General features: G+C 38.2%; 1 protein-coding gene across 2 annotated transcripts in view; it reads left to right on the top strand.

The window, feature by feature from the left end:
- DNAAF9 (dynein axonemal assembly factor 9) overlaps nucleotides 1-19,588 on the top strand; it is a 79,025-nt gene that overhangs the window by 8,809 nt on the left and 50,628 nt on the right. For both annotated transcript variants that reach the window (XR_008234206.1, XM_052780837.1), the window contains exons 2-8: nucleotides 1,869-1,948; nucleotides 8,338-8,457; nucleotides 9,307-9,431; nucleotides 13,068-13,164; nucleotides 14,438-14,544; nucleotides 16,992-17,069; nucleotides 19,292-19,390. Coding sequence is in view for 1 of the 2 variants with exons in the window: in XM_052780837.1 (XP_052636797.1) it covers nucleotides 1,869-1,948; nucleotides 8,338-8,457; nucleotides 9,307-9,431; nucleotides 13,068-13,164; nucleotides 14,438-14,544; nucleotides 16,992-17,069; nucleotides 19,292-19,390 (706 nt within the window). In the remaining variant the exon portion in view is untranslated. The remainder of the gene's footprint in view (nucleotides 1-1,868; nucleotides 1,949-8,337; nucleotides 8,458-9,306; nucleotides 9,432-13,067; nucleotides 13,165-14,437; nucleotides 14,545-16,991; nucleotides 17,070-19,291; nucleotides 19,391-19,588) is intronic.

The following is a 19,588-nucleotide window of genomic DNA, read 5'->3' as shown; positions in this document are numbered from 1 at the left end:
ATTGAGGGATTCAGAACTCAAATAGGCAACCTAAAAATGGGAAAGAAATAGAACTGGAGTGTAGCTCCTATGAAAGTGTCTTCAAATGTTGCCTTTACTGCAGACATTTGAATTGCACTTAGATTAGCTATAATGCAAACCTTTCGTGTTCATTCTGTCTTTCGGAGAAAGTAGAGCATGATAATTGTAGTATTACTGAAAAGATCCATTTGCTTTTTACTTGGCTTAAAGTAACTATGAAAATAGGAATACTTGACCTTACTTGTTTGTTTGAGCTGATCATAAATTTAGCTCTGTTTAAGTGTTTCTGTAAGAGATGGTTGTTTCCTAGAGCTGAACAGCTCATAGTTATATAAACAAGACTATAAACAAGAAAACACATTCAGTAATATCAGCAGTGAAATTTCTTGCCTTCTATCTGTATTAAAACAAGCTCACAAAATGTTGCCTAGAAGCACGAATTATGTTGCTCTCTGGCTATTGTAGCTGAATTTTTTGCCTGGCTTAGATGCATATTGGACAACTGAATTAAACTTCATATAATAAACAATTCATTTTGATTATGAAAATCTTGGTGAGACTTGGTATTGTTCAATTTCTTTTTAATGTAGAATATCAAAGATTATACTTTAAGCTTATAATTTTCCCAAACTGTTCATTTTAGAAAAATTTCATGGTTTTAAGATGGAAGTCATGAGAGAGGTAACGTGCATCTTATGAAAATGATCTAGATATTTATTTGGGTATAGAGAGGAAAAAGTTCCTGCTTTTGTGATCACATTAAGTATTAGTCAATTAGAGTTGTTTTGAGCTGTGGTTTACTTTCTGACTGGAAACCCACTAGTATAAGTTCAGTTTGTTAATTTGTCATGAAGGAAAAAAATTGTTCTTGAGAAGTGACACTCTTCTGGAGTTCAGCTTTCGTTATGTTAAATGAGAGCATTGGCTCTATATTTTTTCCATTTCAGACTAAATAAAATTCTAGAGAGTAATATCAGATGCAAGGAAGAACTGTAGCACCTGAAGCTTAAATAATGAGAGAACTCCCCCTGGTCAGGAGCTGTCTATCTCGGAGCGCTCACTGAAATTGCTTTTTCTTTTCTGTCTGAAAGTTCCCTTGATTCTGCATTTCTGCTTATGTGTGTGCTTGTAATAATGACAGGGTGACCCATTTGAGTCTTTGTGATACTGGTAAGCAAAAGCATCACTGCAGAACCGCAAGTAGCATGACACTGATGCGAGGACGTGGATGAGACCCTGCAGGTTTGTGAGTGGAGGCAGAGTTCTCTGTGCCTTCCCCCCCTTCACCCCTATACAAAATATCATGCTTTTCACGTTGATCTTGTAAGAGGTCTGGGATGTGTCTGTGTTATGTAGTTACACAGGGTGGAAGAGGTCTGATGGTGCTGGAGGTGCTGAAACTCACCTTTTGCAAACTCCTCCTGGGGTGTAGGAGCTACTGCGGTCCTTTCCCTTGTCAACTTTCTATTTGGGCATCGTCTGCACCATGTTGCTTTGCTCTCCACTTCTCTGGTAGAGAAAGGAGCGTTGCTGGCTTGGTGAGAGGAAACTTGAACAGAAATTTTTGCTAGAGGTTAGAGATTAAGAAGGCACTTGGTTAAAAGGGATAGTTACCGGTTCTAGTCTTCTCTCAGGCCTATGTACTTCATCTTTTAGTGGACAAAAATAAGTAATCTGGGGATGGTTTGATATGAGGTCTAAATGTATTTCAAACAAAAGATACCCAAGTTGAAGTGTGTCCACTTAGTTTATATCATAAAGAAAAAAAGCTAGGTCAACTCTTTAGCCTACCAAATTTGAGCACTTCAAAACACTGACCTTAAGGACAAATTCTCTTTCTTTTGCAGCTGCAGCCGCCTTCGAAACATTCAGAGTATCCTGACACAGAGCAGCAAATCTCAACCTGATGGAATCCTTTGCATCTTAGGTTAGTTTTACCTTCCCTCCCCTCCCTGCTTCCCCCCCCCCCCTTTTTTTTTTGTTCTCACTGTACTGATAAAGATACCATGAGTTTCAGAAAGATGATGATCATCTCCTTCCTGCCCCAAGCCCCAGTCCTGTTTCTCAGTGAATGGACAGCTATCTGATTGTTACACTCTTTTCTCCCTAAATAATTTTTAGGCCTATTTACTAATTTCAGGCAAACTTGCTACAATAGTAGTAAGATCAACATTTTTGCAAGCTTTATGAAAATTCAGTGGCTGGAGGGAACAGAGAATCTTTGTTAATGTCCAGTTGAAGGAAAGATGGAGAGAATTTAATCCATATCTATTTGGAGTAAACATTCAGCTGTCTAGGCACTGTTTGCTTTCTAGCTGGTGCTTGGTGTAAAAGCTCAAGGCTGAAGGCACATGCACATCAGCTGGTTTCCCTGTGGAGGGGGGGAAGTGGAAGGGATTGGAAGGTGCTGAGGTTAAGGGTGTGGAGAAGAGCAGAGGAGCTCCGAGGTTAGGGATCATGATATGCATAGCTATGGAGGGTGATGGTTGAGAACAGGCTTGGCTTATAAGAGATGCGGGGAGAGGGGGGAATAATCAGAAAACTGACAGAATTAATAAAACCTGAATTTAGGGGGAGGGAGGTCTTGCCTCAGGAAAAGTAATTCAAAATGCGTTTAAAGAGTTGCATGAGAAACCCATGAAGCAGTTATGAGTTAAATGGTGGCATATAAACAGCATGTGGTTTCAGTGCTTTATTTCTTTTGGGGTTGGGAGAAAAGGGCAATACAAAATAAAGCTGCATGTGCAAGTATTCTGTCGGAAAGTAACAGGTTTTTTTTAATACTGCTTTAATATAATTTCTGTATGTAACATTGACTCTTGTTTCTTATTATATAATCAGTATCAAGACATTAAAGGAAAAATTCAGGAATGATGGTTGAAATTCCTTAGAGAAAAGGACTAAGGAGTGATTGTTTAAATAATGTATTACAGTTAAAGATGGAGGAATCTAATGTAGCTCTAAAGAAGCTATGTGTAGTAACAGGCTTGCATTAAGAAATGATACAACAACCTGGTTTTTTAGGGTTTTGTTGTTTTAATGGAGTAGCAAGAAAACTTGAAGAAGCTCATTTACTGAACCACAAAGAAGTTGTCAATGTGTATAACCTCTTTTGGTTGATGCTAACTGTACAACATGACTCTTCCATATTCTCTAGCGTAACAGTTTAAGAAGTCTTTGGCTAAGTAGTAACTTTACAGCTAGAAGGTCTATAAGGTCACTGTGTCAACCTTCCAATGAAACTTAATCATACAGGGTAAAGTACTTGGGTTTTGCCTTTGATGCTAGTCTAATTTAATAAAATAATGTCAAGTTGTGCCATCTTGCCATTGACACTGTAGTATTTCTTGACGATTGTCGACTCTGGAGCTGCACTGAGTCCCAAGCAAAGAACAGTCCCTCAAAACGTTGTATGGCTTTAGGGAAACCATTACAGGCAAAAGGTATTGCTTTGTGTAATCCTCAGTGTAATGCGGAGTATTAAGTCCATGCATAAGACCATGTCTCTTAATAAATAAGCATTTCTGCTATGGAAGTATAGGAAGTATGTTTTGTTACTAGACTTGTGCTTTGCACTAATCTCTTCCAGCACCCACAATGGGACTGTTGTCTAATCTGACCTGTCTAATGCAGCCTGCAGAATTTCTCGCATAACTTCTGATTAAGTAGGCATGTCACTGTTATAAATGCATTAAATCGGTCTTCAAGTACAAGCCTCAGATGACAAAAAATATGTAGTCTTACGTTTTGAGTCCTGTTGACTTGTATGGAGAGCAGATACTTGAAACTGGTTTTTTTTACAGTCAGTGCATGTTATATTTCACTTGGCTGTCTTTAATGACCTAGAGTTAATGTAATTCCCTTGCCCCAGCTTTAATTATACATACTGGGCTGTGAGATAAAAACAATATAAACTTTCATAGCTTCGCTTCAAGTAGATTAGTATTTACACTGAAATTAAAAACAGCGTTGTGAGATTCCAGAGATGAGGACTGACCAATTATTGATACAACTATTTAAATGTAGTTACAGCTGATTTTTTTTAGAAGAATCCTGTCATGTTATTTTAAAGTGGTTGAATGGTAGCATTCCTGCATTCTTTGCTGGGGAGAAAAGGCATCACAACTGACAGGAAGAAGGAATTTAGAGGTTGGCTTGTCAGACGTCTTTAAAAAGCTGTGATGTCTCAGCTGGAGCGCGTTGCTGTTAAAGCTGCTAAGAAAACAGTATATTAAACTACTTAAGTTGTACACTATTTTTTTTAACAGTGGTGTTTCTTGCATCTTACCTTTTGACAGAGATTTTCAGCTCATGGTTAAGTTGATCTGATTTCTGAGGATACGTGTTTAGTTTCAGTAGGGTATGACTATAAATCTGACTGGAGTTGTAGGTGTTCTGATTGTAGACACACTGTTTCACAGGTCAGCATAGCTAAGCTAAATTTTTTACAGACTTTGACATTTACTTTTTATTCTCCCTGAAGAGGATAGGAATACTTTAGAGGCTGTACCAGTAAATATTTATTTTATCTTGGTTCTGTTCATGTATTACTACCTACTTTTTTAGATATCTTTTTTTTCCTCCATTATAACCATCCTACACAGAGCTCTTGCCCTTCGGATGTGGGAGAAACCTCACCAGCATTTAGTACATTGCACTGATTGTTCATCCTATTTCCTTTCCAAATAGAGACTATTTTAATGATTATTGTGCCACTTCTGATGGCAGTTCCACAACTGCATGTTGGACAGATGTCTAAAGGTGATCTGTCCATTCTCTCCAGCCTCACCTTCCTGCTACCTCCCTGGTGTCCCTAGTGCTCACATGGCTGTTCAATGTGTTATGGAACAACTATTCTTTGTTTTGATCCTCATGGGCATGTCAGAAGTGCATGGCTGGGACAAAAAGCAGAACTTTTTACCTGTAGGCTATGTTTATGTCAGCTTAGCAACTGTGAAATCACAGATAGAGGAGATGGTTGAGCTGAATGCTTTTTGCTGCACAAAAGGGAAGTCTCAGCCTGCCCCTAGACTGCTCCTCTTCCCTTTCCTCTCTTTTATCCCCACATGCATTTTTGCATCAGTGCTGGTGGTTGTTTGATATCTTGCACCCGCTTCATCCTACTGAGCAGACAGATTTTTTTTTTTTTTTTTATTTCCTCCCCCCGCCTCCCCTCCATGTTTGGCCAGACTAGTTTTCTGCCAATTTAGCAAAGTGAATCAGCTTGCTGAGAGGTCAGATGAGCACTGACTGCAGGAGAAGGAGCAGGAATGGCTCTTTGGGCAGCAGTGAGATGTTAGACTGAGTCACTGTCTAACTACACCCTTGTGATGAGTTGGGAACAGGCTGGGAGTTACTAAACTCCCAACTCAGCTGGAGACAGGCGTGGGGGTTTCCTAATTAATAGCTTTCCCTATTGTTCTGTTGAGGACTCCTCATATGCTTTCTGGAGGTATCTTATCTTTGTCATTGTTTCACTTCCTGTTTATTTTCCGCTAACTGTATCTGTTCATTTAACTCTCTATGTTTCTGTAGGATAGTATTAAAGCCTTAGTATGAAAGCTCCTGTCTGGACTGGGTACTTAAAAAAACACCACGAAACAACAACAAAAAAACCAAACCACAAAACCCAAGTATTCTGCAGAGTTAATGGTTTTATGGTAAGCTAATGCCTTCCCTGCTAGCCTGTCAGAGCTCTGCAAGCAATAACTTCACCCATGTCCTCTGTTATAAGAGTTAAGCCCCCCTTGTTAACGTATTTTTGTCTTCTCTTCCCCTCCTTTTGTCATTAATGGAAGAAGCAGGGTTTTGGTGTTTAGCTTTGAAGATCTTCTCTGCTTCAAACCTGAAGAGCTGGTGCACCCAGATAAAACCTCAAACTCTTCAAGTGATGGTGACAACTTTTTTTTTTATGAGGACAGTTTCTCATTTTTCTTCTCATCTTCTAGACTTCATAATCATCTGTTTGTTTTTCTGCTTCACTGTGTGTTACTCTCTTAGCCTGTCCCTGAGCACACCACCTTAGGCTTTGGAGACCCTAGCAATGAGCCTGATAGGAAAAAGTGCAAATGCCATGGCCGCTTTCATCCACGCTGTTTGGCCTGTAGTTGAGGGTGTCTTGTGAGATTAACATTTGATGTGATAGGTGATGTTTGCTTACAAAACATAAGTAATGCTGCTTGCAGACCAACTGATCTAACATCTTGCTGTCACTGAAAGGGAGTATCCTAACTCCTACTTTGTGCCAGATTTTTGCTCATCTGATTGCCTTCAAAAGTTGCCTTAGTTAGTCAATTAATCAGTAAAACAGATTATCTTCAGGACATTGTGTGTGCTAGCTTTCTAAGGCTATAGCTGGTTTCAAGGAGACTGATTACGTTTAAATGGAGTTCCCTAGAACAATGGGACGGTTGCTTCCTGGAAGAATGGAGTCTCCACACTTGATTGTAACTAAAATCCCACCTGGAGACAGGGGCTTTGGTACCAATATTAGTGTGTGGAGTCCCATTGAATTCTATATTACATTGGTATGCCTGCTTTCATGGGGCTGGAAATGTAAATAGAGACAGTGTGTTCTCCCACTCCTCCCTCTTTTGCGCTCGCTCTCTCAGAGTTCCCAGATCCAGGGCAGTCTGGTTATGCAGGAAATTATTGGCACAGCAAAGACAGAACATTTCAGCAGGGGGGGAAAATGAGTGACTGGGTCTGAGCATTCTTTAGCTGAGTCTTATCGATGCCGTGATCCGAGTTACAGATTAACTGCTAAAGCTCTTGATACTCCCTTTGTCAAGGGATGCCTCCTAACCCACAGAATTGTGACTTCTTAAAAAGAGCATGGTCCAAGGTCATATGTATAGGAATGGGAGATCAGTGCTAGAAGCTAGATAGCAGAGGAATAAGGATTCAAAGATTGTGGTAGGAAAGATTTTTGAGGACTGAGAAAGCTGGGGCAGGTGTGATGCAGCTTCCCCCTTTCCCCACACAGTTCAAGGAATGCAATGCTATAGTGTGTTATTGGTGCTAATAACCATGAAGCCATGAGCGGGGAGCAGTACTACAGAGGTTCATAGCTTCAGCACGATTTGAAGTGATTTGAATTTGTCTCTTCTGTAGCCTTACATCAGATGTCTGATACTTTGGAATATACGTGATCTATCCAAAGGCCAGTTACTAAGCAAACGAGGGAGTTTATTAAGATGTGGGATTCAGTAGCTGGATGCAGACATGGCATCTTGTTAGCACTTTAAAGCTGAAGTGTAACATAAAAAAAGGAACATAATTAGGAGAACCTAGGGTTTGTTCCAATTTCTGTTAAGTTCAGGTGACTCTTGAGTAGTTTGGTTTCCGATGCAAGTCCTGAAACCCAGACATCCAGGCTGTGTTATTACATTATCAGTGTACTGATCTCTCCTTTGGACAGTAGTAACAAATCTTGGTTTGTTGGCAACCATCCAACTGTACCCTAATATAACTTTGTAGGAAAACTTGATGTTAGTGTTTATGAGAAATTTTTTAACAGTCAAGACTGGTGACCTCTGTCGTGTTTGGATGTCAAGGATGCTGCTTCATGCATAGTTTTACTTGTGAGGAAACTTAATTTATTACAGTAGAATTAGGAATTTTGACTGTGACTGTCTTTGAGAGATTAAAACATTTCCTAAATCTGTGGCCTGTTTTCTTTCTCCTTGTATTTATCTTCTATCTCTTCATGCTCCAGATCTTCGATTGTTTTAATTTTATTTTCCCAAGGACCGGAAAAGGCTTTCCTTGGAAGCTGTTCGTATACCATATGTTTTGTCAGAATATCTTTTCATGATTTGTTAGAAGTCCGCACTGGCTTTCTGGTGACTCAGGGATTGCACTATAATACTGATAAGATAATGTTTAATCATGTATTCTAAAGCAGGAGATTTAGGTCACAGGATTAGTTTGTTAGGAAGCTTCAATCAAGAACATATTAATTAGAATGCATACTGCATACAGACAGATGTTTAAGTTTGAATTACTAGATAAAATTGAACTTTTGTCAATGCAGAGCACTGCAGAAAACTAGACTTATTTTATTTTTTTTTTAAGCAATGCCTGAAGAGTAAGGTCAAGAGTGGAATGTCAATGTGTGGCAATGAACTTGCAAAAACTCCTTTTTCCCTACCCTGTTTTCCCAGTATGTTCAACAGGCATAAGTGCCCACTGACTATGTGAGGGAGTTGAGTTAATAGTCCTGTTTTAAAGTTTTCTTATTTGGGATGAAACCAAACTTTTCAGGTGTACAATGTTAGGACGCGTAACACTTCACATATGGTTTTGCTTTTGCAGGAATAGATAGTCGGTACAATGAAGGTTGCAGGGAACTGGCAAACTATCTGCTTTTTGGGTTGTATAACCAGAATAACAACGACTTTGAAAGAACTGGGTTTCCTGAAGAAGTTCTTGATGGTGAGTAGCATAGTCAGCAATTTTACCTATTCTTCAGTTTCTCTGGAGGGAGGGTGAGCAGAAAAAGGGGCATACCTCAAAAAAACCCCCCAAAAAACCCAAAGTCTGTAAATCTGTAGTTGTGTGTATACACACCTGAAAAACAGTTCTTAAAAACACTGATGAAGAACTCTTGTTTTTAAACATGTTCCCCAAAATGTTCTAAACCTAAACAAATGCAGCCCATTATGAGAAGTCCGAGTTCAGCCATGGTATGTGTGTACATGTGTTATCAATTATTGTGTGATCACACCTCTGGAGTTCTAAAATACTTGAGCTCTTCTTTACTTTAACATATTAACTCACTTTTGTAATATTTGGAAGGTTGCCAATCACCATGATCATAGATTATTATTCCCTTATTTGCATGAAACTTTGAATACCTACCCCATAAGCTGTAGTGCTAGTTTTTAGTTGGAGCAACCTTTTGAGGTAGTATCAGGCAAGAGCAACTATAGTTTACAGTTTTTAAGTGCTCTGTAAGGACTCATCGCTGACAGTCTTGGCTTTTCAAAGGACAGGCTGATGCAAGTTCTTTGCAAGATTTCAGAATAAACCCACAGTTGTTTGGAACAGTAAGAAGTACTATTGTACTCAGAACTGTATATGGCTGCCAACTGTTTCTTTTTCTTTTTTTAAAAAGTGAGGAATGATTGTGTATTCAAGTAGTTAAACAGTTTTTTTTTTAATGGGGCACATTATACGAAAAGTGTTTTCTATACAATTTCTGTGTGGGTTTTTTTGTGCCCATATGATTCTTCTTTGTATGGAGTCTTGATGCTGGAATAATATTTGTTCTGCTTGTTGCAGATATAATCATATTAATAAAACGTGACAGTGTCCATCTGTACTGTAACCCTGTGAATTATAATCATCTTTTGCCATATGTGGCATACTGGAGGAACTTGCATTTTCACTGTCTAACTGAAAATGAGGTAAGTGGAAAACGAATGCAGATGAGAATTGCTAATGAACTGACATTCAATGTGGAACTTTTTTTTAACATTCCTTACAGAAGTCTCTTTTTTTCTTTTTCATACTCAGCAGGGGAGTAATCTGCGTATATATATGGGTATTAATCATTTTGCTAATGTGTGCAAGAAGAATATGCTTTTAATACTTTGTGTTTGTTGGAGCATGAAGACAAATTGCTCCCCTCTCCCACTAATTACTATTGTTTTGACATGAGTCAATGATCTTTTAATGAGGAAAAACATGTGGGTTGTGAGAAATGAAGAATCTGAATCAAGTACCACAGTCAACACTGAGATTTCCAATGATGGCCTTATTTGCTACCAAAGCAGTGTTTTAATGCATTGTTTGCCAATAGCTTTAGAATACTAGAAAAGATCGGTTTAGTAAGCCATTTAAAATCAAGAAACTTCATTATGTGTTTTCATTTTGACTTTCGAGTCTTCCTTTCAAGAGCTATTAACCTCTCTTTCACTGGACTGTGTGAGTGATGTGAATTTCATCTTGCTTTTAGAAGTCAAGGTATTCTTAGAAAAGCTATGTTTATCATAGTGAAGTACTCTTAGAAGAGCCAAAAATGAAAATACTGTTTGTCTAGGTATAGAATAAGAACCCTTTTATTGCAGTTCAGACTGGAAATGCTTCTTCCTAAATGCCATCATGAGAAGCTTCTCTCCCCGCCCCCCGCCCCGCCGACCCCGTTCAGTTCTTTGTAGTTCCTTTTCTAAATTAGAATTATACTGAAATCTGAAGGGAGTGGGTTAGGAGCCTGCGATGTCAATGGGTGAAGCTGGTGGAAGAATGAATGGGGAGGTTAGGGAGAGAAACCCTTTGTTCCCTTGAGTTTCCAGCTTAAAAGCAATGGGGCTTGTGATAGACTGCTTGTTTTTTTTATGTGGCTGGCTGATAGTTCAGATCACAGAATTATGAAATAATTCAGGTTAGAAGGGACCACTGGAGATCATCTTGTCCAACCTCCTGCTTAAGGCAGGGTTAGCGATGAGATCAGATCAGGTTACTTGAGGTTTTTTGCGGTTGGATGTTGAAAGTCTCCAAGGATGATGACTGCAGAACTCTTGGCTATCTGCTCCATTACCTGACTGTCCTAACAGTGAAAAAGTATTTCCTTTTATCCAATCTGAACCGCTCTTCTTTTAAATCGTGCCTTTTGCCATGCGTCCTGCAACTGCAGACCACTGTGAAGACCCTGGCTTCATCTCAGTAACATTATTGTGGGACTTGGATGGCAGCTATGAGGTCCAGCCATTGCCTCCTCTAGGCTGAACAAGCGTGGGTCTTTCCTTGTAGGACAAGCGTTCCAACCCACTGATCATCGTGGTGGCCTTCCGCTGAACTTGCTCCAGTTTGTCAGTGTCCATTGTACGTGGGTCCCATAACTTGAAACAGTGTTCTAGATACCATCCCATGAGTGCTGCTTAGAGGGGGATAATTACTTCGTGTTAAGATGTAAACAGCTGAGCTAAGGTTAAAGTATGCTGTAGCAAAATCTAAAGCCTGGCTTCATAAGGTTTTTCTGTTGCCAAAATTCCTACTGAAAGGGCAAATCTTGAAGCATACCTAACGGTGGTAAAACACATGCATTTTGGAATCAAGAGTAGAGTAGTTCTTAACACACATTATTGCTAGCACAACTGCAGTCTCAGCTATTGAATTTTAAGCTGCATCTGCTTATGGGCTTTTATATGACTTATCGTGCTAAGTAGTAACCTTAATCACACAGTACTGGCTTGAAATAAGGGTGTAACTAGAAAGGTAAACCATATGCCTTGCTGTCTGTGGAAACGAATGGAAAAGTTTGATTTCTGAAGCTGAAAGCATAAAGTTTACTTCATTGCTGTTTCATGTGGATGACCTGAGTGATGCACTTCCAGTCACATTTCTAATGTATAAGAATTGCCAGTTTCCTAGATTGCTTCTGAAAGAGAAACAAAAAAACGTTGCTGTGTCAGGCTTTAAGTGCATCCTGTTTACAGGAGGATTGCCTGTGGTAGCTTTTAAGCATTTTTTTTTTTGTTTTTCCAGTGATAGAAATAACTTTTGCTTGCTTGTGTAAAAATGAAACCAAAAAAGCTCAAGAGTTTTAGAAGTAAAGCAAGCAATGCCATACCTGGCTCTGTGCAGCTCTTGATGAACCTGGAAAACCTACAGCCTCTCCTTCCTTTCTTCTTTTCTACTTGCCTTTAAGTAGACCATAGGAATTTAAGTGAATATCCTGGTTATTGGGAGAAAAACCATATTAATAAAGAATACCCATTTTCAAAATGGCCAAGTAAGATAAAGTACTGAAATTTGATGCATACTGTATAAGCTTTCTCAGTGTCGTGATGGTACTGTTTATGGAACGGGCTGTATTTATACCTGCAATAGCAGATAGTGAGCAAGCCTTTAGCACCCTGCCAAAAACCAAGTTCTTATTCTAATGGCATTTTAAGTCTTGAGAAACTGGCAGTTGTTTGGGGCTTGGCTTTGAACTGAAACTTTGATCTGGCTTCCTGGGATTGAAGAAAGAACACATCATGGAGGAACTTGGGCTGCATCTTAAATTCAGGCTTGTCTTAAAAGAACTTGTTCTTAAAATAAATTTGTTGGGTGTACCCTGAAGCTTACAAGAGCTATATACAAAAAGTTCATAATCACGTAATTTACCTTGATATTAAGTTCAGAGCACTGTACATAAAAAAAATGAAATAAAATAAATAAAAAAAGACAAAACACTACTGCCTTCTCATCTTGCTCTGGAAAGCAAGCGACTCTTGAAGTACCCAGCGGGGCTAGGCCTGTTGGTTTCAAACTTGCTGCTAAACTGTACCTTTTCAGATAAAAATCAGAGAGCATTTTTAGGTTTTTGTTCTGTTAAAAAAATGATTTTTGTGTGATTTATCTGTTCGGTCTAGTTTTTATGCTTTTCTGAGCCACAAGAATGATATTTGTTCTTCACTCCTGGTCTTCAGTCTGCTGAAGTCTTCCGACAACTTCAGTCTGCTACTAGTGTGAAACAGCAAGATGGTGTTACATGGTGGTGTCTCCTCTTCTTTCCTCTTCCTTCTCCTACATATACCTCTCCCTCAGACAGAAATTGGTTCTCATTGCTTGTTCTGTGACCTGAGGCATATCTTGTCAGTTGGCTTTCCTGGTTTAGTGTTGTTAGGCTGGTAATACTTTATTTTTTTTCCTCATCGGCAAGTTTTTTGTGGCACATCAGTTGGTATTCTCAAAATATCTTTTATTGTTTGAAAATTGTCCAGAATCTAGTAGATGATGTTGAAAGACTTCACTGAAAGCTGAAAATAAAGTGTATAATTATGTCTTTATATAATCTTATTAAAAACCTTGCTCTGAAGTTTGATTTTTAAAGAACAGTTTCCACTGGCTTGAATACATCACTGCTGTGATGGAGTTTCCAAAATATAGAGACTCAAGAGGTTCTTTAGCTTCTGGAGGCTGTAGGTAATATTTTAGTGGATTACATGACATTTGCTATGGAATTAAAACAGTAGAATACATATTCTCTTTAGAGCAAAACTGACAATCAAATTAGGCATGCCTTATCAAATTTTATTTTAAACGACTTCTTTCAGTATGAAGATGAAGAAGCTGCAGAGGAATTCAAAATTTCCAGCTTTGTAGACATGGTTCGAGATTGCAGTCGCATTGGTATTCCATACAGCTGCCAAGGTAGGTTAGCTTGTTTTATGCTTATAGTGTAAGTGTTTTGCAGCATGCAAGTCATGCAGTTCAGGGAATGAAGATTTCCTTGCCTTTGGTAAGAAATAAGGATTAATACATCAATAGTTTCCTTTTAGCCTCTTTTTACTTGAGTTGGATTTCTTTCTGAAAAATGTAAGCCCTTAGACTTCATCTGTAGAGTGTGAATGCTCACAGCGTGAGGCAAAGAAATAATTTGCATTCAGAGAAGTGTGTTCTGCTGCTACAGAAGTTCTCTGTTCAGATGGGAGCTCCAGATAAATACTTCTTTATGTAAGGAAAAATTAAACATTTCGTTATGCAAGTTTCCTTTTTTAGCACTGAAAAAACTGGACTGCATGACTTCCTGTTATGATCTGTAGCCAGCCTTGCAGCCTGAACAATGTCATCTTACATTGTTTGGTAAAGTGTACTTTGCAGTATCCCCAACAGTGAATAATGTAGAAGTAATGCAGTGCATGTACTTCACTGTGCAGCATAAGCATGTGGGGTTTTTGCTCCCTAGTACAGTAGGTGAGAGGCAAACCAAAAAAAAAAAAAAAAGCTTTCTATTTTTGAACCATGTATGTTCAAACCAAGCTAATTCAGAGGTTTGGGGTTTTTTTGTTTGGTTTTTTTTTTTTTTTTAATTCCTAATTCTTCATTGCTTTTCTTGAGGAAAGAATGATATGCTCTGACTGCCTGAAAAATCATTAATGGGTCAGGGCATGGGGGAAGGATGGTGATTCTTTGTTAGGAAGTATCTAAAGAAGGTGTGTAGGTTAAGGATGATAATCACACTTCACTTCAGATGGCTTACAGCTTCACCGATGAGTACCAGGCTGAATAGTTGTCCTCTACCCCAACTTAAAATTCTGATTGACATGGGGATTATGTCGACAGTATTTTAATTAAGGCCAAATATTTGAAGAAATTAGAGTAAGCAAAGCTTCCTGTTTATTATCTTGAATTTTAAAGGGCACAATTTTGCTAATGGTCTTGGAATGAAATTTGCAAGGAGACACAATACCTTTACTAGGCCGATAGCTGGAAAAAACGGGCAAAATTTGGGGTGTAAAGAAAGGAGTTTTTAAAAGCTACCGTCTTAACAAAAAAAGATTTTTCAATTGCAGATTTGAAGTTGTACAAAGACAGGAAAATCGTCATCCTTTATTAGAATCTCGGAACAACTCTTAAGATCTCATAGAAAGTTAAACTGCCAGTTTTTGTGAGAGAATGTCTCTGTGAAACATTTCTTTTGCAGGTCATTTACAGATATTTGATATGTTCATTGTTGAAAAGTGGCCAATAGTGCAGGCTTTTGCGCTGGAAGGAATTGGGGGTGATGGCTTCTTTACAATGAAATATGAAGTAAGTAGTTACATTTTTCACCTTCTTCCATTTCCATTCTGAAGCAGAAATTGAATCATGGAATTTTTTCAGTTGGAAAGTACCTTTTGAGATCACCTAGTTCTGACTCACCACTCAAGTGAGCTTTTAAGTTGGATGAAGTTTTTCAGGCTCTTATGAAGCTGAATTTTGAATGTGCAAGGATGGAGACACCACAGTCTTGCTGAGAAACTGTTATGAGCTACACAGCACTCTGTCCTGGATAAACCATGATTGTTTGGTCCCCCCTCAGCCTCACTGCTGTGATTTAGAACTTTCTTCCTTATCTTCTAGAGCCTCCTCTAGCAATAACAAAACCACTTTTTTAAAACTCTGCTAGATGGGTGTAGATCTTCAGGAGCTTTGCAGGATAAGCTGGTTAGTGACAAATACCTTGAAGTGAACTGAGAAAATCAGAAGTGACTGTATTTCTTGGGTCACTGGGTTTGACACAAGAGATGCATCTACTTTTCTCACCAACATTGTATATTCTTGGGTCGTCATAGCCTGCTGAATAGGGCAACAGTCAAGATTTTGGATGATGCTCTTAGTTTTAATAATGATTTGCTGTTCCACTCTGAGCAACCTGTGTCATTGGATTTGCCTATTTATTAAATATACCCTAACAGCATCTTCAGAGGACAGCTTTGTATTTATGTACTTGTTTGAAGCTTCTTTTATTTAAATTTTCTTGGACCTCTGCCACAGAAATGCAGATGTCCTGTTTTTCTTGTCACTCCTCTATTTTTATAGCCACAATGTTCTTTGACTTCTGACAACTGGAAAAAACCCAAGGAATTAATAGTACCATTGTTAAAGTCTTATCACATGTAGTACTGTACATGCTTGCTCAAAAATCTACTATGTGAGTTCAAGAGTGCCTTTCTCTGAGCACAGTATTCTTCCCACTGATACCTTTTTTTCATGCTTTTTCTTTCTTCATTCCATCACTAGTACTGTAATCATCTTGCTGTGTGAATCTGTAAAAACCATTAAATACAAAGTGCAAGTAGATGAGTATCCTTGTGGAGGTCTGCCTAAGTATCAATAGCCCTGCTTGATGTCTGAAATTAGTCAATGAAAATTTGACTGTGAATTCAGGAGTTGTTTGGGTCTTTAACTGCCCTTGCCAATTCATTTCATGAATCCATAGAGGCTTTGAGAAAATGTGTAGGAACAGTGTGCAATGACTTTGTAAAGACAGAGCCTCTGCTATTTCATTGTGGGAGTTGATACTGTCTTAATAGCACTCTTGCAGACTTAAAAAGGAGCAATGAAAATTCTCAGTATGTGTTTTAAGAGTAAGCATGTTGGCTCTGGCAGTTCAGCCAGTTCCAGTTTGAGTTCTTGCTTTCTTCCTCCTTGAAGTCACAAGGGGGTTTCAAGTGGGAAGTGACATTCTTAACTTCTTACGTAACTGTTTATGCATGGTTATATGTTAGGCAGCTGCTATATGTCACAGATGGGGAGGAAAAAACAATCTATGGGAGGGAAGTACATTTAGGATCACTGTAAATGATCTATAAATGAATACTTCTGCCATTATTAAAAGGGGGAACTCTCTGCATTTTTAGCTCCTCGAACTGACTTTCCCTCTGCTGTGCGTTTTATGCTGTTAGAGTTGAAGATAATCTAATGATGATAACATTCATTTTTTTTTTTTTCCAATGTTTTAAGGGCAGTTGCTCTCTTACTCTTACTACAGAAGTCAAGAGTTGTTCAAGGTGCTGTAATGCAGAGAATTTACTGTACTGTTAAGTGAATGGAAGTGATGTCTGGGAAATCTTTACTGCCGTATCTAATAATACAAGTAACTGGAATAACTGTAAAGCAAAGGCTTAAGAAAATTCCAGTCAGTGTTGCATTTTTTAATTAAGTGTGTGGTGGGGAACCCTGTAAATGCAGAAATTATTCAGATACAAGTGTCCCTTAAGAAGACTATTCAAAATATATTCTTATATGCATCATCTTACTACTGGAAAAAGGTATTGCAAATTGCTAAGTTAAACTAGCTTAGCCTAAATTTACATTATGCTTACAGCAAGAATTGGCTGGTGCGTGGGACGAGTAACTGTGGAGTCTGCTTCTTGTCTGTCTTGTCTCAGAAAACTGATCTTTCCCTTTTACTTGCACAAGCTGATACTATTCTTTGCTATTAACTCAATTTGAAAAACCTTGTGAAATGATTTTTTGAAAGCTGCAAGCAAAACTTTGCACATACTTTAAACCCTCACTTGAGGAGATGAGTCTCTGAAGCATCCAGAACACTTGAATCTGGTCAATTCTTTTGTAACCAGTAGTGTAATTCAGAGTTAAGGAGGACTTAGGCTGGGCAGTGTGCTGCAAGTGTGTTTCAGTGTGGCTTAAACCTGAATCTGTCGCATTCTTCATGGTGTTTTTCACAGAAGTGTGTTTAAAATCTTTTTCAGTTAATGGATGTCAGTGTTGACTTGTGGAAGACATACAGCAAAATGGATCCTGTTTCCTTGGAGGACTTGCTCTTTGAGGTAATGCAGGTGAAATACTCTGCATCAGCTACTAGTCTGTTAGTGTAGCTGCAGAGCAAAATTGTTGTGACTTTGTTTGCTTTTAATAGTGGTTATGGACTGGCTTTGTATACTGTTGTTCACAAGGTCTCTTTCCTTTCCTCAAAACTACCACAAAGTCTGCAAAACATTAAAACAGCTTGTCTGCGATTCCTTGAATTTCTTAATTTGCCTGAAATTCTCCTAAAAGTTTTTCTAAATGGTGTGACTATTTTTCAGGTCATAGGACTATGTACAAAGTACAGCAAGTTGGTATGTCTGTGTGTGATAATACTTCTTTTGGAGCAACGGGGGGCAAAAAAAATCCACTTTAACATACAGCCATTCTTCCAGGAAAAAACACTTTAAGGATTGCTTTGTAACTACTTTAAGTGGGTAACAGTGACACACAGTGGCTGGTCTGATGCTTTGTGAAATACAAACACAGTGTAAAGTGATTCCTCATTTTAATGCGATGGCTTGATCTCAGTGCTAGAGAAGAAAGCAGTGTATGAGTATTAGTATATACTATTTTGTTGTTAATTTTTTATTAGTTTCTAACTTGGCAGAAAAATAGGCTTTTAATATGTAGCAGGTTCAGCAGTAAGTATCCTTTATTAATAGAATACTGGGAGTTCACACCAATTTGGTGATTTAATCAACCACTGTAATGAAAATTAGTATGTCATACAGTTTACAAGGCTGTCAGTCTAAATAATCTCTCTCTGGTGCTTCACTTCCCCCTTTCTGTGGAAGTGAGATAAGTGTTTGGGACTTATCTTGTACCTGATAAGTCTACCCTGAAACAGACTTGCTTACCCTATTTTGAAGTTTTAAACCTGAAAGTTGTTGTTATATTGGCTTCAGATTTTCTGAAGAGAAAAAAAAAAGGGGGGAGGGGCTTTCATACAATTCTGGTTTCATAGAAATTGGTGATTTAAAAAATGATTAATTTTCTCAGTGAGGATGAAGTTAGGTGATCTTAAAGAACATTTGAAGCTTGTATATGTTTATACTTTTTTGTTAACACAGCTTTGATTTCAAAAAGTTTTGATTTGACCTCTACTTGGGATTTAAAAGAACTTCCTGTGCAATATTGGCATGTTCCAAAAAACTGAGAAAAGCACTTTTTAGTTCTTAGCTTCTATGAAAAGCTTATTTGAGACTGGAACATTCTCCAACGATACGTTCCTCCCTCTAAATATTAACCTTCATTTTAAACCTCTAATGTAGGCTTTATTAGTGTTTTGGAAGGCTTATAAGATTTCATCAACATTCACTCTCTAAATTTCATTTATTGCTGCATTAATGAAGTGGCTGAAGTAAAATACTGTGTAATACTTACACCACTGCTAAAATCATAGTTCTGGTTTTGCCTGTTATATATATATATCTGAAAAACTACACTGTCTAAAATCAGGATGTCTCTCATCTTCCAAGTTAGTATGTGACAAGTAACTGAAAGTAATCTTGAGAGCATTTTAAAATTGCCTAGTTCTGTAAGGTTCCTGTTTTATCAGCATGGCACACTCTTTTTATTGATTCTCTGATTTTTTTAATTTGAATGCAACACTTACCTGTAGTCATCTTCCTTTTTTTATTCTGCTTTAGTGAGGTGTTACTGATATTTCCTTTTCCACTTACCAATTTTTTTTGCAAATGCAGATGAAGAAATGACCGTCTGCCACTTGCATACCATGAGCTTCCCGAATTCCCCACCCTGTTCCTCATTTTCTGTGCACAAGCTTACTTAACATCAGATACAAATTACTGCAGAACCATATACAGATTTAAGAACTGAAAATTAAATCTCTCCAAGTGTTTGTTTTGGAAGTCTTATGGGAAACATGAGATCTGAGTTATGAATGATCTCAAAACAGTGTACTTGAGTTAAAAGCACATAGTGCAGGGCTCTGGTCCCTTTCTCTCTTCTGCCTCTTCTCTCTCTAAAAAAACCCCAAACGGGCCCCAAACAAACAAACAAACAACAACACACTGAAAAAAGACCCCCTAAAATCCAGCAGAAAGTCCTTATCTTTTTCTTGTACTTACTGTTTCATTGGGCAGGTTGTATTCTATACTGCACAGTGCAATCTAATCTATGTTGTTCTAAAGTAATTTGACTTTATTCAGTACAACCTGTGACTTCCTTTCTCTGGTGTAACACTTGCCTTAGTAAGTAATGTTGGATATTCTTCTTCTAGGATTTAATGATTTTTGAACACCAGTGGACCAACTTTTTTGCTAATTTTGATACCGAAATTCCCTTCATTCTGGAACTATCAGAATCTCAGGCGGGGGAGGTATGCCTGCTTCAGTAATCCTTTGAAAGGCTAGTGTCATCCATGCAGAAGTAATAAGTATTGAGCATCGGGGTTTTTTGGGGGGGGTTGTTTTGTTTTGTTTTCTCCTTATGCCCATCTTACCTTTCATGTTTGATGAGTAGAAACCTATTGTTTTTTCTAAGTTCACCACCCACCTTACCTATCCATGGTATGATG

The sequence above is a fragment of the Harpia harpyja genome, chromosome 2 (assembly GCF_026419915.1).
Source record: "Harpia harpyja isolate bHarHar1 chromosome 2, bHarHar1 primary haplotype, whole genome shotgun sequence".
In the NCBI taxonomy this organism is placed as follows: domain Eukaryota; kingdom Metazoa; phylum Chordata; class Aves; order Accipitriformes; family Accipitridae; genus Harpia; species Harpia harpyja.
Note: the sequence above shows the minus strand (reverse complement) of the source record. Positions and strands in the feature narration are given on the sequence as shown.